General features: G+C 32.9%; 4 protein-coding genes across 8 annotated transcripts; 2 read left to right on the top strand and 2 right to left on the bottom strand.

Moving 5' to 3' along the window:
- Positions 1 to 68: 68 nt before the first annotated feature.
- LOC114942293 (tyrosine-protein kinase CSK) lies at positions 69 to 12,769 on the bottom strand. 4 transcript variants are annotated; one of them, XM_029317625.2, is made up of 8 exons: positions 12,463 to 12,769; positions 10,566 to 10,813; positions 4,484 to 4,891; positions 3,310 to 3,963; positions 3,028 to 3,223; positions 2,858 to 2,944; positions 2,687 to 2,779; positions 69 to 2,608 (listed from the first exon to the last, which is right to left on the bottom strand). In XM_029317625.2, exons 3-8 carry the CDS (start codon positions 4,855 to 4,857, stop codon positions 2,513 to 2,515), a joined length of 1,500 nt encoding a protein of 499 aa, XP_029173458.1. In that variant the 5' UTR covers positions 4,858 to 4,891; positions 10,566 to 10,813; positions 12,463 to 12,769; the 3' UTR covers positions 69 to 2,512. The 4 variants fall into 4 exon arrangements, with proteins under 4 accessions (XP_029173458.1, XP_029173457.1, XP_029173456.1 ...); XM_029317624.2 differs by having other exon boundaries at positions 10,718 to 10,813; XM_029317623.2 differs by having other exon boundaries at positions 10,770 to 10,813.
- A 232-nt stretch (positions 12,770 to 13,001) lies between these two features.
- On the top strand, positions 13,002 to 17,132 carry Ufsp2 (UFM1 specific peptidase 2). Its single transcript, XM_029317622.2, has 10 exons — positions 13,002 to 13,376; positions 13,531 to 13,749; positions 13,903 to 14,130; positions 14,215 to 14,379; positions 14,460 to 14,553; positions 14,649 to 14,912; positions 15,094 to 15,231; positions 15,305 to 15,431; positions 15,552 to 15,805; positions 15,894 to 17,132. Exons 1-10 carry the CDS (start codon positions 13,338 to 13,340, stop codon positions 16,103 to 16,105), a joined length of 1,740 nt encoding a protein of 579 aa, XP_029173455.1. The 5' UTR covers positions 13,002 to 13,337; the 3' UTR covers positions 16,106 to 17,132.
- Positions 15,483 to 17,225, bottom strand: Tim8 (translocase of inner membrane 8). The gene is made up of 2 exons (XM_029317642.2): positions 16,941 to 17,225; positions 15,483 to 16,755 (listed from the first exon to the last, which is right to left on the bottom strand). The coding sequence occupies exons 1-2, from the start codon at positions 17,049 to 17,051 to the stop codon at positions 16,588 to 16,590; spliced, it is 279 nt and encodes a 92-aa protein (XP_029173475.1). The 5' UTR covers positions 17,052 to 17,225; the 3' UTR covers positions 15,483 to 16,587.
- Positions 17,226 to 17,360: 135 nt separating this feature from the next.
- On the top strand, positions 17,361 to 23,933 carry pasha (microprocessor complex subunit partner of drosha). Of its 2 annotated transcripts, none has more exons than XM_085487546.1 (7): positions 17,361 to 17,717; positions 19,087 to 19,543; positions 19,704 to 19,787; positions 19,941 to 20,325; positions 20,402 to 20,673; positions 20,786 to 21,222; positions 21,359 to 23,933. In XM_085487546.1, the coding sequence occupies exons 2-7, from the start codon at positions 19,108 to 19,110 to the stop codon at positions 21,689 to 21,691; spliced, it is 1,947 nt and encodes a 648-aa protein (XP_085343672.1). In that variant the 5' UTR covers positions 17,361 to 17,717; positions 19,087 to 19,107; the 3' UTR covers positions 21,692 to 23,933. The 2 variants fall into 2 exon arrangements, with proteins under 2 accessions (XP_085343672.1, XP_029173472.1); XM_029317639.2 differs by having other exon boundaries at positions 19,076 to 19,543.
- The last annotated feature ends 684 nt before the right edge of the window (positions 23,934 to 24,617 follow it).

Genomic DNA, 24,617 nt, shown 5'->3' with positions numbered 1-24,617 from the left:
AATGTTGTTTGCGATTTTTCTTTCCACCACATCTCGCTGAAAAGGTTAATTAAAGTACACTGGTCGAGTATAGTGTATAACTTTGTTCTTTTATTAATAACTTTTATTCTTTCGTCAGTGATCTATTCTCGTCGCTATAGCGTCTAATGAGAATCTTTAGAATTGTGGCGTAGTAACAGTGTATGACGATAAATTTTTCAATGCGCTTTCCCAGAATCATGCTTAGTTCGGATTCTACAAAAAAAATGGAAGAGTATTCGTGGAAAAAAAGTATTCGCCACATATTCCACGTATACACTCGCATCGAACCGACATGTAATCATTACAACATGAACATATGCATATCAAGCACAGTTTTTTAATTTCTTTGTGATTTTTCGATCTCTAATTTATTTTGTTTAATATATATTAGATCTCTTACATTCTAAAGTCGAGCGATTACCAGTAGAAAATAAACGGATTTAACGCACATTGGTAGTCATAAGAAAACTAATGTCGAAACAACGGAATCCCGTGTTCATATATCAAAATACACAAGTAACAACGTCACATGATATACTGCTCTATCTATGTATAATATTCGTCAATGAATAACAAGATGCTTCACCATGGGTCGAAATGTTGAAGACAAAATGGAGATAAAAATTTTACGCAATGTGAAATTCAATATTTGTGTGTGGAAGAGTTAATGTGTTCGCGCAAATTGTAAATACATAAAAATATCGCAATGAAAAAGCAATTCAAAGTATTAGCCAGTTAGAGCCATATTAATACACATTATTAATACATGTACTCCTCAAGTACATACTGTAATATCAAAGTTACAAACGGACCATATGCTTAAGATAAATATGATCTAAATCTTTTATAGAACTACATTTAACTGCAGACTGAAGAGACACTTGTGGAAGAAAGATCGAACTTATTATTGTGAAGTATTTAATCAGTCACAATCTCTGCTTTTAGTATGAAAGATTTCGTTTTAAAAGGAACTGAGCGACACCTCCATCGTCACTTTTCAAAGTTTAACACATTATCGCGTAATACAGTATCAATTTGATACACAGTATTTTACGACTGTTGCATATACATATATATTAAATATCTTGATATTTATATATAATTAATGAAAAAATTAATTTTTTTAATTATGTGGCATGTACAAGAATTTAATATCTACAATTTTACAGAGACCTCTTATTACTCGCGCGTGATATTTTAAAGAATAAATATTTGATCTTCTCTGTAGCTCGTACAGCTACTATTTAACGAGATACGGCCGTCAAACATTCACGAAAATTAGTCCGTTATTATTGTTGGCAGACTCTTTTATGAAAAATGTGTGTGTACATATGTGTGCATGAAAGAGAAATAGATTACAAAATGCTAATACAAATAATATATCCTACTTGATATACATATAAAATTTTTCCTCAATAATAATTAAAAAATTAATATAAACGAGTGATAATTACTTTTTGGCGTGGTGCAACAATTGCATATGGACATTCGTTCGTAATACATGTTAGTCTTAAATCTAAAAAAAAAAAAGAAAAAAAAATATAAACATTTTTCGTTATATCTCTCAATCTCAATATCAATTGTTTTTTAAATGTTATTTTTTGATGAGTAATTATATACAAAAATATTTACAGAGAGAAATATTTACACCATTACATATAGTTGAAGTAACGGTGTATTATAAAATAAAGTGTCATATAATTTAGTTAAAAATTAATACTTCCTACGACAAATCTTTGATAAAGAACTTAAATAACTAAACAAGTACTTGCAATGTATAATTGCTGAAACATATCTTTTACATTTATAATAATACAAATTGTAAATAAAAAATTTTTTACACAATTTTAACAAAGAACAAGATAATAACCAATGATCTAAATTAAATGGATGCGATTACGAATACAGAGCGTAATGTTATAATGAATCTAAATTTAATACATTATACATATACATTACATGTGCTATAATGTAAAAAAAACTTGTTTTACTTTAAAAAAAAAAACCATGATAGTCACGAGTTATAATAGTCATTTTTATCATCGCCATAATAAACTTAAAAAAACGTGACGTATTGAAAGTTAAGTAGGCAATTGCGCATTTTTAAATTTGTTGCTTTTAGTCCGAATATATCTGAATTTCTTATATTCGGCTATATGTGCAAGTTGAATTTCTTGGTTGCGAACGTCAACTTGGACAAAGGCACGATTGACCATAGGTAATGCTTGTGCAAAATATTACTATATAAAAATTAAAACTCTCCCCACACATTTCAAAAACTAAAGTAACAATAAATATAAGCAAAGCGAATACTATTTTTTGTATACAATGTACAATCGAGGTCCTGTCTCTTTCTTTTCTTTCTAATAAAAATATTCAGAATCACTATTTTTTCGCTCCAAACGAAAAATTACCCAGACGCACCAGTCCACATTTTTCTCAATTCTCGCTAAGTTCATTAAAGTTTTTTTTTTAATGTATTAAGTTTTTTTTAATTCACGCCTTTGGTATACTCAGCTCTTAATTGGCCGAGTGTTACTTTTATATCGTGAAAACTCGGTCTCTTTTCGGGCTGTAAATCCCATGCCTACCAAAAAACAATGTGAGTTATTAAAATAATGTGATATGAAAAATATAATATGATAAAGATCAAAGTTTAATTTACCTGTCTCATAATATCATAAACTTCCGCAGGACATCCATCTGGCGGTTCCATCTTATATCCTTTTTCTACACATTTTACAACATCAGCTAATGGCTGCAATTATAAGAATAACATATGAATAAAATGTATCGTATATTTCTTATCAAAGTTCAGTGCAACAGTATTACTTACAATTCGCGGATAGGGCACACGACCGAAGGAATAAATTTCCCAGAGAAGAATTCCAAAACTCCACATATCAGACTTATTTGAAAACTTCTAAAAATAGCAATGTAATAATATTATTATAATATATCTGCGATTCGCCGACAGGTTATATAAAAATTAAATTATATATTTACGTTCTGTTTTAAAGCCTCTGGTGCAGTCCATTTGATTGGCAGCTTTCCACCGTCGAGGGAAAAGTTTTCGTCCCGTGCCAGCCCGAAATCGGATACTTTGGCGGAGTTGTCCTCTGCTACAAGAACATTTCTCGCCGCCAAGTCCCGATGAACAACGTGTCTGGATTCCAGGTACGCCATACCAGCACACGTATCGCTACAATAAATATTAAATACGCGGTTAACAATATACTTAAATATTTTATAATTGAGACGCATGAACAAACATTCGTTCTTACGTACTACGCAAAGTTAATTTGATCCTTTTTGGAAACGTGTAATCTTCCTCTCGAACGTAAATAATCCACTAGGGATCCTTTGCTCATATATTCCGTAACCAGGTACATGTGTTGATTATTAAAAACGAGACCGAGTAATTTAACCAGATTGTCATGTATCAAAGAGGTCATTAAACTCGCCTCGGCCAGAAACCTCTGCGCCGCCTCGCTGTTATCCTTTAACATTTTCACCGCGACTCTTTCTCCTCGATAAACGCCTAACAGCACATCACCAAACTCTCCCTTCCCGATGCACTCTCTTAATTCTAACTCGTGCGTCTGAATCACCCAGCCGGCCTCTACGAACGCCTTTGGATCCACGCAAAAATCTTGCTTGCCCTGTTTCGGAAGGGATTTCGTTAGCTGCGTGCACAAACCGTCCGCATCCTGCTCATAATGCTCCACCAAAAGCGCCAGATTCTCGAAAAATTCTTCATCATCGATCGTCAGTTGATTGTTTTTATATTTCACCCTATAATGCTGTACGCGTCCTTGGTAGCATACGCAGAGCGTGTAGTCTCCGGGGAAATTCGTTGACTCGCGAACTAGGAACAAACCGTCCTCTCGCGGTCGCAACAATCTTTCTGCCGTTTCTCTAGATATCTTTCCGTGGAACCATCTGCGCAAAAGAAACAATTTTAAAGTAAACAGGATATTATACTCTTAATTTATATAATACTTTAAAGCACATAAAAAAATATAATATTCGATTCATATATGTATATCAGTTTTTCGTATCTATTTCTGCATATCCTATTTTTTATTTCTCTCATTGATCAATTATGATTTCCTCACAGAGGAAGCTTAACTCTAGCACATTGCTTCCTCACCATTTTATTTCGCTTATTAAGATGGTTTTTTCAGTTAGCTTCTTAAATTCAGCTAAAATCAATAGCAATCGACTTTATAAATTTTACAACAGTTGCAAAGCTGCTTTTTCTGCTGAACGCAGCCAATGTGCAAGTTGAGCTTTCTCTATGGCGAAGCCATAATTGAAAGTCCATCAATGGGCGAAATAAAATGACGAAGAAGCAATGTGCCAGCTTCCAATTTGTTTAAACTTAGCAGACGCTTTCAATCTTCACGTCGTCATATCTGTAAATACGAAGCTAAGCGTGTAACAGAGTGATGATACATACGGCATCGCGTTCAGCTTCACCTCGTGCCGCGGATTAACTGGCAACGCGGTGGTGTTGGCGCCCGGATTGATGGCGTTGGAGGTGAGAATCACCGGCGAGGACGCGACGTTCATGTGCGTCGTGATGTTCGGGGTGGTGACGCTCGAATGCGTGGTCATCGTCGGCGATACTGGATGGGACGGAATGTTACCTGTAGACAGGTTTGAAGGAACGCTGTGCTGCTGTTGCTGCTGCTGAGTGCTGTTTTGTATGAGGGGATGGGACGTTACGTTTGAAGGGATAGTGTGATGATTTTGATTGCCGTCGAGCTTCGCTTGTCGCGCTGGCGCTGACACATTCGGGTATCCACCACCCGCATTGTGGTACGTTGGCATGGCAGCTGCCACACAGTAGGCTGGCTCTATCAACCTGCGAAGATGAATGAAACGCATTCACATGAGCGGGCGTCATTTATTCGGCATGCTTCATTAAATATAAGACGCGTATCAGAAATGTTCCGGTACATCCGTGATTCGCAGAATGTAACGCAGCACAGAAAGTAAAAGCACAGGGTGTCTATACTCAAATTTTGTTAAAAACATTCCCTCAGAATTTTTTCTGATAAAAAGAAAAATATAAAATAATTTATTATAAACATCTCAGAGAATACTAATTTATTTAAATATCATATCTATTTAAAAAATTGACCAATTTTCTAATTATATAAGATCTTGATACTAAAAATAGATTATCAATAAAAAAAAATCACATAAAATTTTAGTAAAAATTTAAACATTGCCAAGCTATGTTATAGACATATGTTTCTTAAGTGTTAAATAAAATTAACAAAAAAATATTTTTTTTAATTCTCTGAATCTAAATCAGATTCCATGAGAATTCCCTGACAGTATCTCAGATTTTCAAGGTTTTTCCCGGGAGTATACAGAGACGGTAGAAGTTTGATACCAAGACATAATTTCAATATCTTTTTTTAATGTAAAAATTTTAAACATGACTGTTACAAGAATGTTCAGCCGAGATACGCGCACAATGATCCCTGAATGTAATCTTACAGCTTCGATTTCTTTCAAGATAAGGTCTTTTAGGATCATGAACATAATGGACAATCGTTCTCCTACTTTCTCCTGTACTGAAGAGAACGTTAAATTAGGTCATTATAAATTGTTACGTATTTGATAGGTCTTTTTCAACTTTTATCCGGGATCGTCATCTTGAGAAGCCGCAGATTCGTCCGATGGAAAAGCAAGGAAATTACGTCGTAAAGTAGGAATAAAGTTGCGAAGTGATCGGCGAGCACTTACATCGCCGGGATGATTTAATTATCCCGGAGGTGTGACGTAATGCGCGTATCCGCGATAATTAATTAAAACTTGTTAGGTAAATTGGAGCTCGATACATATTCAACGAGCATCCGCCGGACCACGCCGGCGAGTTTTAATATACGGCGGTTAGTCTAAAGTGCTTATTGTTTCAAGGCATTATGCTACAACTACCGCGATGTTCATCCGCCGTATTACGATGCCTCGCACGTCCGTACATGGGACGTGTGTGATAGGTGAGTCATACCAGCCGCGTGTTATTTTCGCAACGATTGTAATACGAATAAGCGTGGTAGTAGGCCTATAATTATCGGGACTTGACTAAGCGACATCATTTCTACGTGGAATGCATTGCCGATTGGAAAAAAAAAATTATGGCGAGAAATCAGAAATTGTATTCGCTTTATTTGAATATATATTCTCTCATCGTGTATCGTACTTTGGGAATTTTGTCAAATCGGATCAATTTATCTGGATGTGAAACGAGATGATGCGCGCGGAGAAATATTACTGTCTGGTATATGGATAAACATTACAGCACGTAGGACACGCTTCGTAACGCAGGGAAATAGCTTTTGAAGGAAATGCTTCCCGGCATGATTTCCTTACATTATCCGTATCGCGATCGAGTATACGATAACAAGAAACAAATCCATCGTACCAACAAATATTGAATAATTCAACTGAGAGTCTATCCTTGGTCGGATGTCCGCGAGACAGAAAGACAGAAACACAGAGCCAGAGAGAGAGAGAGAGAGAGAGAAATGAACGAGCGAGTTGTGTCACGCGAGAATGTATAGTTGTAGAAATATAATAACAATAATATGCGAATCGTTCTATTATGTAAACCCCCCCAAGTTATATTTCTGTGTCGTGTTCTGAATTTCGAGATAGACGGATGAGAAAAGGACGGTCAAGCTTTAAGCGCAGCGCACAATAGAGAAAATATTAGAAATACATATTAAATATTTGGAATAGGAATTAATTTAAAATAATAAAATGGAAAACACTCTGATATATACATGTGAATTCGAGTATAAAGGGCTCTTACTAACTTATTAGCTTTTATTAATCCTTCATACCTACGGACCATTCGTCCTTTATTTTAGGGGCCAGTCCTTTATTTCAAGTTATACTATCCTTTAAATTTATTCACTTTTCCAAAACTCAATTTTGTCCTTTATTTTTTATTTAGCGTTTCAATGTCTATAATGTTATATTGTATTAATATTAGAATTTGACGAAAACAACGGAACCTCTTTTTTGCTCGTCGATCTCCATTTTGGTCGCAAACTGATTTGGAAACATGTTAAAAGCTCAAAAATTTTCAGGTTTGTCCCTTATTTTCTCTCACAAAATATGGTCACTGTATTTATGTCCAAATTTGTATTTTTATATTAAAGTCTTTTCGATTCTTATTCCTAATATTTAATATTTATAGCTAATATTTTCTCTATTATGCAGCCTTACGCGCGCGTTGAGAATATAACAGAAGAGAAGGGAATATTAGAGATAGATACCAATTCTTCGTTCTGAAAAATATATATCGAACTCACGGCGATCGAATTTACGGTCCGATAGGATTGCATAATTCAGATCACGCTGGCTTAGCACGTAACATTCGATGAAACAAGACCGGAGAGTTAAACGTTGGAATTTTATAGGTCAGAGATATCGCTCCCTTTTTTTCGCGTCTTTCTGTACGGAATTTTTGTTCAGCCGAAAAAACAGCATCGCGCGCCCGAAACGCCTTGAATATCAATACTGGATTTGAATGCGCGATGCGTAACACGTGTAATGCACGTTCCTCGTCGCGCCTGTCAGCTGACCCGACTGACTGCACGGCCGCATACATTTCAGGCTAATGAAATTTATTATCGGCTGCACGCGACGTTAATTCCCTCTCGGCGATGTGTAACACGTGTAAAAAAAAAGCTGCCATGCAAAACTGTTCTATCGCGTGCGAGCGAGTACTTGAGAGAAAGAGAACTATCATGTTTGATGATAAGCCGAAAATAAGCTGGATATTGATATTATGCTGCTTAAAATATTTTATCTTTGTCACTTTTTGGTATCTATTTATTCTACTTAAAACGATTGAAGAATCACAAGTTTTTAATGTATTTTAAAATTATTGATATTTTACTATATATTTTTTAGTAAAAATTAATCAAACATATTTTATATCTTATTGTGGTAGATATTAATATTTTTTATTGTGGTAAATCTTTTTATAAGAAAAACTCTTATAAAATTCTTCCAATACCATATTGTCCTACGATTACCTTGAATTTCAGGATAAATTCTAAGAGAAAATTCTCCCTGTGTATATACGAAAATTTCACGAGTGAAATACATCAATCGTGAAAAAAATAAACTTCATCGATCGGTGGACAACGAAGAAAATTGATTTGAAAATTTTATTACACGCAAAAATTCACAGCTTTGATTCTCACTCCGATATTCATTTATATCCGTAATCTCACCTTGAGACTTGTAAGAGATACTTTGAAAAATAGTGTGCTATAAAAATGGATTATTTTATTTTCATAGAAAATAGTACTTTTTCTTTAAAACCGACGGATATACTGCTTAGCTTCCGGTACAGTAAAACGGCTACTAAAACTCTCAAGTTTCAAGCGCATGTTTATCGGAGGTATAGAAATGCAAAGTAAGCTGAGGATATTTTACAAGGCAAATATCATTGCTTCTGAAAAAAAAAAGAAAAAACCTCAAGAAACTTCGTACACGATGATGTAAAATATCTCGAATCGCGATCGAGTAGCGGATCGCGATGTCGCGTGCACGTTTGTGTCAATTTCAACGGGAAACGCAGACGCAATAATTATGCGTTTCGTATGCAGATTTCAAGGCCGACGAGGCGGAAGTTTCTGTTTACATCAGTGTCTTTTTTTCGAGTACTCCGGCTTTCAGTGACTCACTATCCGGGCGCTTTTATACGAACCGCAGACCGCAGAGTTCGCACATTGCGCGCATATTTCGCCGGAAGCGACGTGATTACATTCGCACATGGAAAGCCCCCCCCCCCGTTTACTGACAAAAAGTGTTTCCACGTGATGCGATTGCAGCGTGAACGCAACCATAAGCTTTTAGGACTAAACAATAAATTGCGACAACCACGAATCCCGCTGGTTTCCGAAACAAACAGGGCGAAAAGGGATTCCTATTTATTTGAAAAAAAAAAAGCTTGCATATCAAAAAATTTTCGGAATCGGAAAATTTGACAAATCTTTTTGCTTAATCTTCTCACAGAGAAATAATAATTTATTTATATAGTAAACACGAAAAATCATGCAAGAAAATATTATAATAAATATATAAAAATATATAATAAATAAAAAATTATATAAAATTATATTACACAGTAATTCTTAGCTTATATATAATTAATAGATATATATTTTTTAATTACAGAATACTCTGAAATCAAGCTCCAAGAAGCTCCTAAAGGGAGGGAACCGAGATCGAATATTTCGCATTCGTGAAATTAGAAATATTAGAAAAATGTTTCGCATAGCTGAGAAATTCGTATAAATGAATCGTCGAAGACGGATCGCGAAATATTCAAGATCTGGCTTCGCGAAAGCGATTTACGCGAGGCTCGTGCCCGGCACGCACCGCGCTCCTATTAATATCCCGCGCAAGAGAAAGAGAGAGAGCAAGAGCGCAAAAGGGCCCGCGAAAGACGCGGGCAAGAATGAGCGAGACGAAGAGGCAAATGCGGGCGGGAGCCTTTGCAACAGATTCGCGCCCGGCGAACGAGCCCGCGGTATCGCGCTCTTTAACAGTACACGTTACTGTACCGTGACCCGCACCACCGTTTTCCATCTGACGTCGCGCACGCACAGCGGGCAGGAGAGGAAGGGGACAACAAACCTTCGGCTCTTCCTCCGAATGAGCGACGCGAAAACTTTCGCGACCGTATCGCGAGAGATCTCCGTCTAGTGTCATCTGTCGCGTTGATAGCCTCCGGATTAGCTTTCGGATGCGCGAACGGGATCGCCATGCGGTCCAAACGCGACGCGAAATTTCATTAGTCATTCCTGACAGCGCAATACTGAAGGACGTACCGGGACGTCGTTTTTTTTCGTACATGAATTCTAGAAATAATTTCTTGGCGTAGATCCAACAAAACTGCGTTCTCCAACAAAACACGAGTGATCCTCGAATTAAGTGATGAAAGAAGGATGAGCAGAGAACATCCTCTCGATTGCGAAGACAGATGTTTTATCGCGTTTCTGCGGTCTCTCGTCTCACATCTGCTTTCTAAATGATTTCAATTATGTATACATATATTAATCAGACAGAGATTTGATTACTTTAACGAGTCTCAAAATGTATAATATAAAATATTAAACGATTGATGGATTTTTATTTAATTATATGAACACGAATTGCATAAATTGAACGTCATTAAAAATATTTATTAATTTTTCTGGATAAAATGTTATACAATTTGTAAAAATTTTTAGATTATATTTCTACTTTCTCTTCTACTCTATCCCGATATATCTCAATTTTTTTATATAATTCTTAATAACGTGGATAAAAACGAACTGTTTGAAGGCAACATCGAGTATGCAAGTAGATCGTATCGTGGAATGCGTAAAACGCGAATGGCTCTGCCACTGAATAGCGGGATCAAACACCCGGCACTTGGTTCTCGTATAAAGGGAGAATTGAAATCAACACAAAAAGCAACATTTATCTCTCATTTCTCTCTCTCTCTATAGCATACTTACTCGCGCCTCGCGCCAAAAACAGAGCGTTGAATAAAATAGAATTCCGTTGAAACCGGAATGGAACGCGAAATTTCTAGCTCCTGCCGTTTTCTCGCATCGTAACATTAATCTCTTCGAATTTGTCTCGCTCGAAAACACGAAGATTAACTCACGATAAAATGCGAAGATTAATCTAGCGTAATGCAAAGTGTCTTGGAAGCACACCTATGCTTTGCATCGAGTATCCATCTTCCGAAAATATTGCCCCTCTGAAACAGAAAATGGAAAATCGTTAAGTTTCTACGATCCTTATCTTAACTCCTACATCATATACATTTTTCATGCGGAAAATATCCCACGAATAACGAATCATTACGCGATAAACTGCAAATATCGTGAATATTTACGAGAATAAAATATTTATTACAATAGGATAATAAATGTCATATACACACAGAAGAAAAAATACAGAATATCCGTATATTTTGAAATGTTTTCCTATACACATAACGATCGAATTAATTTTTTTTATCGGTGTAAGATCGCACGTTCTCGTCGGTGTTTTTCTCAAGTCGAATTAATTAGGTAAGGAGACGTAGGATAAAATCTCGCTCGAATTCGCGGTCGCGATTCGGCAGAAACAGAGGAAAAAGCGCGACGCGAAAAGAGAAGGAAGAGCGTTCTCCCATTTGAGGCGGACAATTAAACTACGTATTCATCGCGCGCGAACGTCGCCCGTTAACCGTATAATTAGCCAATTGCTAATTGCCCGGGTTCACACGAGACCGAGGCCAGTTCGCCAGACCCTGAGACGCATTAATCCACTCGGTCGTTTCATACAGTTCTTCTCGGACAGCGGATCGAACCAGGTCATGATGTCAGAGGATGTATAGAGACAAGAAGAAGCGTATTCTGGACGGGACAGAAAATTTCAGAAGTCGATTGCATGAATATTAAATTAGTCCCAACTACTATTTTTGTTCCTCAATGCAGAGGTTCTTTTTATAAACATTCAGCGGTTAAAATTAGATAAATTCTGTCTCTTTCTATAGTTCAGACTTAGAAAAATATTGAAGAATATGTCTTGCATGTTGAAGCACCTACAGAATTTTTTGTGTATTTTAATAGCTTTATAGTAGTTTTTTTAATAGCATTATAATAGTTTTTCTTATAATTATTTTCTTATACTATATATTTTTATTATAAATCAGGTGTATCAGGTAATTTAATTTTGATAAGCAACTGATTTAAACTTTCTTATTTTCCAAGCATGACAGATATATCTATTGTCACTTTGATCACAAGATGAATTTTAGAAACTGATTATTTGATAAAGACTTGTTCGTACCATTAATACTATAATACGAATTGTCAAGCAAGACTAATTCAATTATGTTTGGCTCAGCACATTGTTAAAATTCCGATTGCTAGTAGACAGTATTACTAATCTTTGCATGAATATAATACGAAATATTTAAAATCTGATAGAGTAATTATTTTCGAGACCTTATTTTAGGAAGAACCAATTACTCTCGGTAGCACAAACTGAAGAAAAAACCATAAAGCGGAGGATCCCCGTTTCTGCCTTGATATAACATTTTTTCACACATTTTCTCTCGAACTTCAATATGATATAATCGAATAAAACGACAGTTTCAATTGAGAAGACAAACGGGAGTTCGCGTTCAGGTCGATCCGGCGTTCGCCCTGTGACGTACGGAACTGTCATTTAAATACCGCCCATTGAGAGAACGACGGGCAAAAAAAATCACGTCTCGAGTATAACCAAACTCTCGGGCGCGCGCGGAGCCCGATACAAGTGGAACGTCGCCGAAGACGGTTTAGCTTCGTAGCTTCGTCGATGCTTCGTACACGCATGCAGGAGGGACGTGCGTACGCGCGATGAGATAATACACACCTAAATGCGTTTGCGGCGAGACGAAAGCCGCCGTGGAGGCCGTGGAAAGAGGCGCTTCGTCTTTGGCCGCGTGATCGGCCGCGAAATTTAGGCGCGCGAACGAGGATGCGGACGGACACGTTACACGCTGCGACAGCCGTGCGCGTTCACGCGCACGAATATTCATGGAAACACTGCGCGGCGCGTATCGTGTACGGAAACACCTTGCGAGAAACGTCACTCATTCAGGTCGAGTCGGACGGCCATTTTACTACGCACCACCCGAGCGAACGGAGGAGCACCTTGATACGCGTGCGAGGCCCTGAAAACCGTCCGCGCGACTGACAAGCGTGACAGATGACAGGTGGCGCGACGTCAGGGACTCCCGCGCATGCTCAGGAAGGCTTGTCATTGGCTGCGCGCCTGTCAACGCGCTTAGTAACAACGGCGGCGATTGGTTGGAGCGAAAATTTTCTTGCTCCGATTGGTCAATTGAAGCTACTCCAAGGAGTACATCTTGGAACGAATACGTCATTTCTAAAGTCAAATTTGCATGAAATGATTTGTATATGATGTTGTTTTCGAAAGCGCCCTATTATTTAAAAAGGAATTTCATAAATTAATTAATGAAAATACAGATTTGCAGAAAATGAGTGAATTCCTTTTCCCGAATTAGTAAAATAAATTATTAAGATTTAATTGAGGGCAAACGTTTTGAGAGACGGTTTTGCTATGCGTTTTTTTTAACTCTGACATCTAAAACAGATTTAACCTCCAAATGTAGATGGTGTTCAGAATGAAATTGTAAATTTCTGCAATTTCCATATGGTGATTACTCACGTTGACAGTATAAAGCACTTCTGATCGTAATCTTATCTTTAATTTCCTGCGACACAATGGCATTGCAATTACAGATTTTGTCGAACGTTCTACAGGTAAATGAATGTTGCTTTCAGTAGTAATGCTTTCAAAAATCTTTGATCTATATTATCAAATAGAGATTCTTTATCTGTTGACATTGTTATTATCATTTTTCGCTTAATATACTTAAATACAATAATATATTCAATATTTGAATATTACTTTCAGCGATTAGAATGCATGGAAACAACTGCAATTGGCTATCTTTATGGTATTATGTACAATAATACATTAGTAGTCCTAACATTCAGTATAAACTCGCATGACTGTGAAAATGAAAGCGAAATTGATTATACAGCATTGCAATTCAATCTACCTGCAGATATTTATTTTTGCGGTATATTACATGTTGGTGAATGTAAAGAAATAAATCCTGATGTTTTTAAGGTAATGCTATTTACACATGTATTAATATTCCATAAAGTATGTGTAGAATGTTTACTTAAAAATTGTCTTATTATTAAAAAAAAAATATATATATATATATATTAATATATTGCATGAATCAATGAGATAATATATACGAATTTGTTTGTTTAGGATATTGATATTACGGATAATCCCTTACTTTTAAAATATTCGCGCAATACATTGGATATGCAAGCATATTTTTATGTGCATCAAAAATTAGAAGCTGTTAATAACTTCAGTATTATTAGTGAAGATGATCTTTCTCAACAATTTGTATATATTAGATTGCAAGCAACTTTTCCATTAGTTGCTCAGGATGGAAACATATTGGAAGCATTACAAGAATCACGAAAAAATGTAAGATTTTCTTTAGATTTGACATTTGTGTCAATATTGTATTTCATAATTATATACATATTAGACAACTTTGCATTATTATAGATTGCATCTGGAAAAGTTGGAATACATTTTCCTTCAAACAATATGTATCTCTTTAGAACTGATGACAGTTTAAAAGACATAGTGTTAAAAGATTTTTTATCCATATCCAAGGAAAATGAAAAATCTTTAATTGCATCAACTAATATAAATTATACTGGACCTGTGGTATGTTTCCAAAATTTAAATTTATACATTTAAAAAAGTTATTTTGATATTTATTTTAATTATCTTTTTAATTTTTATAGAATATCATATATGCAAACATGTTATTAAAAATGTCAGGAGAGAAAAATTCTGAAGAATCTATCAGATATGCTCCTGTCTTGCAGTATATCAAAAGTATGTACTGCAAAACAAGATATAAATTATTAAAATATAATAATTTGCAAATATCATTACATAATATTTTTAAATTATTGATACTCTTATTGCAGGATCCTTTAACAGTTTAGAATGCAATCTACATATCAATGCATTGTCATTAGTAAATTTAAATGCAACATCAGCCAACTTACATGCAATTTTAGTGGAATCTATTTGTCGGACTATTAGATTAATTGAAATTCAACAACAAGATCCTCAGTTTGAAGATATAAAACTATCTGCAAAGTTACCAGAAATTATTCATTTTAAACCTCGAGATTGTGGGCATTTCTTCACAATAATATACCCTGGAGATTCTACTAATGACAGCACAAGTAAGATCTCTTTTATTATAATTACATTTGAATCTTGTTAGTCATATAATAAATTTTCACATTGTCAAATTCTACATATCATTCACAGTACTATAATTAATATTACTGCACATTTTTAATGATGCACAGTAATATACGTATCATCTATTTGCTTTTATACAGACCAGTCGTATAATTTCAGTGGAATATCGTAAGACTTTACACAAGGCTCTAGCATTAGATTTGACTAAACCATATTTTCGACGTGGGAATGCTATAAAATTGGATATACAGGCAAACGAAATACTTATAAATCCTCATCAAACTCTTTTAAATAAAGGTATATTTAAGCACAAAAATTCTTATTACACAACTTTGAAGTTATTATACTATTACTACAACATATTTTTTAGGAGTTACAGGAAAACTCAGTATTGTAGATGGTTTATACGCGTATCATCATTATATGCAAGATAATTTTGATGATAATGGATGGGGATGTGCTTATAGATCTCTCCAAACTATTGTTTCGTGGTACAGGTAATAAAATATTAAATGAGATAACTACATATTTTAGTAAAATAGCAAAGCTAAACAGTAAAATTTTTTATTATTAATATATATACATATATATAAACTACAATATATCATCTATTATAGATTACAAGGTTATACTGAAGTACCAATACCTTCTCATCGCAAAATACAACAATGTTTAGTCGACATAGGCGATAAATCTTCCACATTCATTGGCAGTAAACAGTGGATTGGTTCGACTGAAATAAGTTTTGTGCTACAGACTCTCCTTAATGTAGATGTAAAAATACTTTGTGCATCAAACGGAGAGGAGATATCGGCCTTAATTCCACAACTTGTAAATCACTTTGATACACAGGGTACACCTATCATGATTGGTAATTTCTATCTTTATATTTTATATAGATATAATTAGGATTTAATATTTCCATTTTGTTTTGTAAAAATTTTTTTTATATCTTGTAGGTGGAGGAGTATTAGCTCACACAATTCTGGGAGTTACTTATGATGAATCATCAGGAGAGGGAAAATTCTTAATTTTGGATCCACATTACACAGGTGCAGATCATTTACCAACCATAATAAATAAAGGATGGTGTGGCTGGAAAACAAAAGATTTTTGGAAAAAAGATGCATTTTATAATATGTGCCTTCCGCAAAGACCTATAGCCTTCTGATGTTAGACTGTACATAATTCAGTTTTTTAAATGTACATATAACAGAGTAAGTAAAATTCTTTATTAAATATAAAATGCGCACACACATCTACATATGAAGCGGTTTTCACAATGTATTGTATAGTTGCATTTGTGAAATAATATTTCAGTTGTGTGATATATGCAGTAAAAATAATGAATATGTATTTCTATTTATAAGTTTAGAAAGTAACAAATATTCGATTTATCAATATTCAACAATTTTTATTTTGCATTTTAAAGATATAAAATATACATAAGATTTTATTAATATTAACCAGAGAATATTCTGTATATTATTTTATTACATATTCATAAGTATTAAATTATAAAATATAAAGGTAGCTTTATTTTTTTAATAGTCTTATATTATTGCTGGATACATATATATATATATATATATATATATATATAGCTAATAATTTTAAACAACAGCATATTTTAATATGCTTTACAAAAAATTTTTATTTTTCTAAAGCATTTATATACTGTCCAAATCGACTGGTTACAAAGACAGAAACATCTATAAATCTATTAACACAATTGTTTATGCAAGTTTCTGTACGTCCATCCAGTTTACTTCCTGGTTTGTCCACGCATTTGTCCCAACAAATATCGTTAAACTCGTGAATCTAAATTAAAAAATATATAGAAATTTGTATAAACATTCTTTTACTTTACAGGCAAAATTTCTTGTATCACAGACAAACAATTATTTCTCAAAAATAGATATAATGGTACAAAATAATGTGTCAAAATTTAGAACTTTTTAGACGTTATTTAATTTATATAAAAAACGTTATGCATAATAATTTACCTGTGCATTAAGTTGTGCTTTTTGCTTTTCGACCATCAGAAGCCCCGCTATCTCGGGATCGATTCCTTTGGTATCGTTCTCGTAAACAGAATTATCAAACGAATCTGCCATATTTCAGAATATCGTAATTGATTTAAAAAATCGTATTACAAGAATATAGATTTGCAAATTTTACATGCGACAAGCGATAAATCTTGCAGGAAAAAATAATGAAGAACGTGTGCGTATTATGAAAAGAGAGAGATATCCGATTTTTCGCGCATGCGTGATTAAAGTTTGGGCAAATTCTTGTCACTTTTGTCACAAGAGCTACATATATAATATTATATATAAAATAAATATTATTTATCAAATTATATATTACAAAAAATATGCCATTTACATGTAATATTACATATAGTTATACAGTTTTATTTGTTTAAAGCTTATCAGATGTAACGATTGGTTGTCGGCTAGAAAATTTCTAGGGTTCCTAAAAGTTTCTTGCGATAATAATAAATTTCAGCCAATCGGTGCATTCAACGAAGGTGTTGCTCAACAAGTGCGATGACATCCGAATTGTTCCTAATAATGGCTGCTCCGATTCCGAAACTCTGACATGATCTAACCTGATCAGTTTCTTTTTCACTGTGTCTTCGTGTTTCATCCTTCTGCTTTTGATTTCTTCATCATATTACAAATATATTACATTTGTAAAAATAAATTGTACAGATGCCTATAGAGATCACAGTAAGCAGTTCCACGTATCGGGTGGAACAAAATAAAGTTTAATAGTCGGTAAGCAGCGTGCATTTCAATATTTCGTTATAGTTGACATGCTGAACAAAAATCGTTCTTCCTGAATCGATTGCGTGAATGTAATATGATTCTGGTTATTATACTTGTAAATCACAATTAAATAATGCTTAATTTTATCAATGTCTATATTAATAACAGGGAGAGTTAATATTTACATATGTATAATAACGTGTCGACAATTACAAAGCTTGAAATATTCCTAGTAATTTGCAAAAATTCTATACAATTAATTAGTTTCGATAAATGTTCAAAATTCCATTAAACTTCCATTAAATTTTAAACATTTATTGATATGTGATAACAAAATGTCACACAAACTTTGTACTTTAAATCTTTGTAACTGTTGATGTATGTGTTATTATTAAGAATGTTTCCTAACTTAAAAATATATTAAGATTAATAAAATCTTGAAGAATGTATACCTAGAAAATGAATTATTGTATAAAAAAATTTTATTTCAAATTTTGTTTATTATATGTTATGAGAGTTCTATTCAATGAAATTTAAGAATTTATATATTGATATTTTTAAGTTTTTTCTTTTTTTCAAAAAAATGTGCAACAAAATTAATGAAACACCCTATATATATCACTAATTTCATGTAGGATATTATATATGTGACCAATAGTATTACGTAAGTTTGTGTATCTTGTATATTTAAAGTCTATTTGATGTTGATGCATAAGAGATTTTTTGTATGTAATTGATGAACATAATTTTCAAGCATATGTTTGTCTACTGAGCTGAAGACCAAGTATAAGGTTCTAATTATCACTATCGCAGAACTCCAGCTAGTAACAGGTTCAATCTTTCAATGTTGTTCTTGTCTAGATCTGGAGTTTTAGTAATGCGATGGAACTCTCAGCCATCCAGAGAATCTGATGATAAAGTAATGATTTACTTGTACAATATACATGGATACGTAATAGGCCCCAGACTGCTAACACTAATGCAAATGTCCAATTTTTATTGCCATTTATGTGGTTTCAAACTGATTGGACTTTGGTGTCATTGGTGGAAGTGGTGTGGCCATACAACGTGCTTAATACGTATTAATCTACGGATTTAAGTTTGCTAGATATTATTTATTTTTAGCTATATTTAACCAATTAATTTGTATACATTGTGTAATTATAATTTTATATACTATGTGGGTATGCAATTGTGAAAAGTCAATACTATTACGAGAAGTCAGATATAGGTTTTATAAATCAGATGCTTTGTCTGGCAGATAAATAATAAGAAGTAAAAGATTGTGGGATATGATTGTTTTACTGTTATTTGTATAACCATTACTTGTTATTTAAGCATCTGAACTTTCCATTTGCATTTTATAGTATTTTAACAGATACTTCATCACACATACGCAATGGAAGTTACTATAGAAGAGACAGCTATGGAAATTACAGCTTCAAAAGATAGTGAAACTAATCAAAATCAAAGTATGTTGGATGGCAGGGCGATTTCTTACCCACAACGCGAGAATCAAAATTGGGATTCAAAGTCAACAGAAGATCACAGTATTAAGTCTTTTGGTACACCAGATGATAGTCATGGTAGTGATACTATGGATGGAGAAAATATATGCATCAACAAAGACATTTTACGCAATGGTTTATACCAAGAAACTCCAGAACTTAACATAAATGTGAATACTACTTCCGATGATTTACGACAATTTGATGTGCTGGACGATTTAGATCGTCATCCAGATCAAAATGATGGTTCTGATGATGATTCAGATACAGATGAAAGTATGGATTCTGATGTACCAGATGAAGAAATTGAAGCAATGCTAGAAGAAGGTATGTTTCAATGTTTGTATAAATTCGGGATAATTCGAGATCTTTTTTTTGGAGATCAAATTGTTCTCATAGCAAAGAAAGTAAGATTACTTGATTCTTTTTTTTTTTTTTTTAATGTGGTACACAGAATCAAGTTTTTATTTTAAATACTATGTATTAGGTCTGCCCGAGGAATTTAGAGGAAAAAGAAGAGACAAGAAAGATAGTTTACCCTATGAGGAGAAAGAGAAACTTGTTTTAGATGGTATGTGAATACATACAGTATCATATTGTAGGAACTTTGTAAATTTTCGTATCTATTTCCAGATAAATTATAATCTCGATGTTGTATTGAATATCTAATATTCTAATATAATTATCTAATATTCATGTTGCTTCCTATTTTTCTTTCTTTTAGAAATTGGACATAATCATTTTGACGTTCTCCCTGAGGGTTGGGTACAAGTGACACACAATAGCGGAATGCCATTGTATCTTCATAAGCAAAGCAGAGTTTGTACTTTAGCAAAACCGTATTTTCTTGGTCCGGGAAGCGTCAGGAAACACGAAGTTCCTGTAAGTGCCATACCTTGTCTGCAGTACAAAAGAGCGTTAATAGAAGAACAAGAGGAGCAAAAGAAGGAGATGGAACGTGTACCAAACGCCGAAACCTGTAGTCTTCCCAGCGCAAAAATTGAAACCATACAAGAGAATCGTGCGGCTCATTCGTTAGATAGCGAGCAATTGAGAAACTATTGTCAATCTTTGTTTCGTTTTAAATCTATCAAAGTAATGAGGTTTCAGTAAGTATCACACAGGAAACAGCATATCATTGGGGAAAGTTTGTTTTATTGATGTCAATCAATTTTATTGTTTCAGATCTTGGTCAGCACGTCGAAAATTTACAAAGAATAAAAAACATCGTAAGCAACTTGAGCGTCCAACTTTACCAGATGGTACAAAATTAATAACTTTCCCTGTCAGTAGTTCCAGTACAACTGGGAGTGGAAATGCTACTGGAGATGATAATGGGCAGAGACCTGCAAAACACTGGATAATGAATCCATCTGGCAAAAGTTATGTCTGTATTCTTCACGAATACGTGCAACACGCGTTAAAGAAGCAACCGACATATAAATTTAAAGAATTAGGTATAAATATATAATGCAAATAAAATGTAGTTATATATTTAGTATTTATTATTTTATTATATCAAATTTATTTATAAAATTTATTACTAAAATGGAATTGATACATTTTTAGAAAATGCGGCAACACCATATTCCGCGGTAGTTTGTATTAATGATATGGAATACGGAAGCGGATTCGGTAGCAGTAAGAAACAAGCAAAGGCGAACGCGGCTCGGAAGACGCTCGAAATCTTAATTCCTCAAATGAAGGATAAAATTTCTGGCGATAACAGCGGAGAGAATGGATCAAATAATGCTAGTCGTACGATAAAAGCGTCTAGAGGGAATTCTGATGCGGATCTCTCGTTCTTCGATGAAATATCTATCACAGATCCGCGTGTCGCGGAATTTTGTGCGAAAACCACAGAGCCCTCACCACATGCTATCTTAATAACTTGCCTTCAAAGAAATTATGGTTTGGGAGATATGCATATTAATTATTCAGTAAATACATTGAAGCATCAACGAAATGAATTTACAATGACAGTTGGAAAACATGAAGCTACTGTCGTAAGTCTTTCTCTATTTTATATATAATTAATAATGTTAAATATATATAATACAAATTATACGTGTGTTATAAGACATTTTACATATTTTTAAAATTATTGTTAACATGATAATAATATTTATACATATTTTGTAGGTTTGCCGTAATAAGAAAGATGGTAAACAGCGAGCAGCACAAGCGATACTACAACTTATACATCCACACATTCAATCTTGGGGTTCCTTGTTGCGTCTTTACGGATCACGAAGTGTAAAGTCTTTTAAGGAAAAGAAGCAATTGGAACAAGAAATAACCCTTTTGCAGAATAAAGCCGCCGTTAATCAACCGAATCATGCTATTTTAGATAAACTTAGGCAAGAAATGAAAAAATTAGCCGAACAACGCGAAGCAATACAACCTATTGGTAAGTTTGTACCACCAGATTTACCAACAGGATCCGCAGCTAATTTGAATAATGTAGATTTATAAAAAATTAATCTGGGGATTTTTGTAAAACAGAATATCAGTAAGAAAAACATTCTATATACGAAAAAGATGTAAGATATGTATAATGCTTTTTAGAAATTATATACATTCCCAGCAAACACCGATATATAATTGTTACATTGCTATAATAAAACGGAATATAACAGGTAATATAACGTGTACGTTACATGTAACATCCATGTTAGTTGTAATTTCTCACTCATAGATGTAACATTTTAATATAACATATATTACATTGTAGTTATATTGTAATTATATACCTAATAGCACATTGATGTATTGATAAGTCAGTGCTATCTTGGGATTTAATGACAATATAACTACAATGTAATCTATGTAATATTCAAAATGTTACATCTATGAGTGGGAAATTACAACTAACATATACGTTACATGTAACATGCTTGAGTATATAACATTTATATACTGTATTTACTGGGTATATATTATATATATGTATGCATATTCATCTATTATCATGTGTAGCATCCCAGCAAACACAATATATAAATGTTATATACTTAAGCATGTTACATGTAACGTATATGTTAGTTGTAATTTCTCACTCATAGATGTAACATTTTTAATATTACATATATTACATTGTAGTTATATTGTCATTATATCCCAAGATAGCACTGACTTATCAAAACATCAATGTGCTATTTGATATATAATTACAATATAACTATAATGTAATATATGTTATATTAAAATGTTACATCTATGAGTGGGAAATTACAACTAACATGGATGTTACATGTAACGTACACGTTATATTACCTGTTATATTCCGTTTTATTATAGCAATGTAACAATTATATATCGGTGTTTGCTGGGATATGTCATTATGTTTGTTTTGTATGTAAGTATATCTTTATACTACTTTATACTTTACAATAATTGTATATCTTTTGAGCATTTTTTTTTAGATGAAAAATTGAATATGTATAGCTATAACAATTGACATATGATATTACATGTTAAACAATTCCCAGCAAACACCGATATATAATTGTTACATTGCTATAATAAAACGGAATATAACAGGTAATATAACGTGTGCGTTACATGTAACATCCATGTTAGTTGTAATTTTCCACTCATAGATGTAACATTTTAATATAACATATATTACATTGTAGTTATATTGTAATTATATACCAAATAGCACATTGATGTATTGATAAGTCAGTGCTATCTTGGGATATAATGACAATATAACTACAATGTAATATATGTAATATTAAAAATGTTACATCTATGAGTGGGAAATTACAACTAACATATACGTTACATGTAACATGCTTGAATATATAACATTTATATACTGTGTTTGCTGGGTTGTAATGTTTGATGTTGTTCATTTCTTTATTAGAAATGAAATGTATAAATATCTGAAAAGACGTTTACAATAGAAAATGTTAAGGCATTTTATTTATACATGGTGCCTAGTATGTTGCATACATTGATAAAAAAAACTTTGTTTTATTAAATAGTTCGAGTAATTTCGATTTTTATTCAACCTCAATTAGAGAACAAATTATATATAAAACAGTGTACCATTTAGTTAAAAGAGATTGATTCTAATACATAGATTTAGATAAATAATGCAAATTTTATATTAAACCCAGCAAACACCGATATATAATTGTTACATTGCTACAATAAAACGGAATATAACAGGTAATATAACGTGTACGTTACATGTAACATCCATGTTAGTTGTAATTTCCCACTCATAGATGTAACATTTTAATATAACATATATTACGTTGTAGTTATATTGTAATTATATACCAAATAGCACATTGATGTATTGATAAGTCAGTGCTATCTTGGGATATAATGACAATATAACTACAATGTAATATATGTAATATTAAAAATGTTACATCTATGAGTGGGAAATTACAACTAACATATACGTTACATGTAACATGCTTGAGTATATAACATTTATATATTGTGTTTGCTGGGAATGTACAACATTTCTTAATTGGATTACAGAATCTCAATAATTCATGATTTACTTAATGTCATTGTGATATATATTCATGATGCAATTTATGCATAACTATGATACTGCCTATATGAATATCAGTCTTAGCTTTTATTATTACAATTTATATTCTAAGTAATTATTGTAAGTAAATTCTACTGTATTGAATCATTTTCAAATGTTAAACTTTGACATTTGAGATTAAATAGTATTTGAAAGAAATTATTGAGTAATTTGTTCATATCTGTAAATATATTATTGTACATTGTTAAAATAAATTTCATATTACATAGCTAAAAATGTGATGTAAACGCAGATGCAAAATAATAATAAAATCTTGTTAGAAGTTACGAGTACATTTATATATTAATGATTGGAGCTGCACATGAGAAGATTAAATCATATAGCACACACTTAAAACAAATTTTAATCTCAAACTAGGATATAATTCTATATAAACAGAGTATTGTAATTATTAAATTGTGATACATATTTTCCCAGAAAGATACTATTTATTTTTCTTTTTTTTACAATCCACTATATTTTTAATATCTACTTACAATATATCATGGACAACATTGTAACTTGTCACATTCATATTATTTTATTTCTGATTTTATGTCTAAGAATCTAAAATTACTTATTACACTACATTGAATATGGAGAAAGGGAATAAATCTATCTGTTATATCATATTTGTTGTATAAAGATATTCAACCATTTTAAATTATCGTATTGGTCAATAAAAACTTGTTTATATAGCCATTGAAGCAACAAATATATTTATATAAATATCTTAATCTTATTTACTGTCCTTCAAAATCTGATCCTTTTACTATGCAAAAAGTTTAATTTGTTGCTACTTTGGCTATTTTACTAGTATAAAAATCTAAAAAATGTTTACAT

Source organism: Nylanderia fulva, unplaced genomic scaffold, assembly GCF_048542155.1.
Source record: "Nylanderia fulva isolate GAGA-0341 unplaced genomic scaffold, ASM4854215v1 Scaffold57, whole genome shotgun sequence".
Classification (NCBI taxonomy): Eukaryota; Metazoa; Arthropoda; class Insecta; order Hymenoptera; family Formicidae; genus Nylanderia; species Nylanderia fulva.
This window is presented reverse-complemented; position numbering and strand designations above follow the sequence as displayed.

Excerpts from the sequence above, each read along its gene's own strand:
- LOC114942293 (XM_029317625.2), bottom strand. The coding sequence starts at position 4,857 with ATGCCAACGTACCACAATGCGGGTGGTGGATACCCGAATGTGTCAGCG. Across the intron at positions 3,224-3,309 it reads GATCAAATTAACTTTGCGTA|CGATACGTGTGCTGGTATGG; the intron begins GTACGTAAGAAC and ends TATTTATTGTAG. Across the intron at positions 2,945-3,027 it reads CAGAGGCTTTAAAACAGAAC|AAGTTTTCAAATAAGTCTGA; the intron begins GTAAATATATAA and ends TGCTATTTTTAG.
- Ufsp2 (XM_029317622.2), top strand. The coding sequence starts at position 13,338 with ATGGCATTGCAATTACAGATTTTGTCGAACGTTCTACAG. Across the intron at positions 13,377-13,530 it reads TTTTGTCGAACGTTCTACAG|CGATTAGAATGCATGGAAAC; the intron begins GTAAATGAATGT and ends TATTACTTTCAG. Across the intron at positions 14,131-14,214 it reads TACAAGAATCACGAAAAAAT|ATTGCATCTGGAAAAGTTGG; the intron begins GTAAGATTTTCT and ends GCATTATTATAG.
- Tim8 (XM_029317642.2), bottom strand. The coding sequence starts at position 17,051 with ATGGCAGATTCGTTTGATAATTCTGTTTACGAGAACGATACCAAAGGA. Across the intron at positions 16,756-16,940 it reads AAGCACAACTTAATGCACAG|ATTCACGAGTTTAACGATAT; the intron begins GTAAATTATTAT and ends TTTTTAATTTAG.
- pasha (XM_085487546.1), top strand. The coding sequence starts at position 19,108 with ATGGAAGTTACTATAGAAGAGACAGCTATGGAAATTACAGCTTCAAAA. Across the intron at positions 19,544-19,703 it reads TGAAGCAATGCTAGAAGAAG|GTCTGCCCGAGGAATTTAGA; the intron begins GTATGTTTCAAT and ends ACTATGTATTAG. Across the intron at positions 21,223-21,358 it reads GAAAACATGAAGCTACTGTC|GTTTGCCGTAATAAGAAAGA; the intron begins GTAAGTCTTTCT and ends CATATTTTGTAG.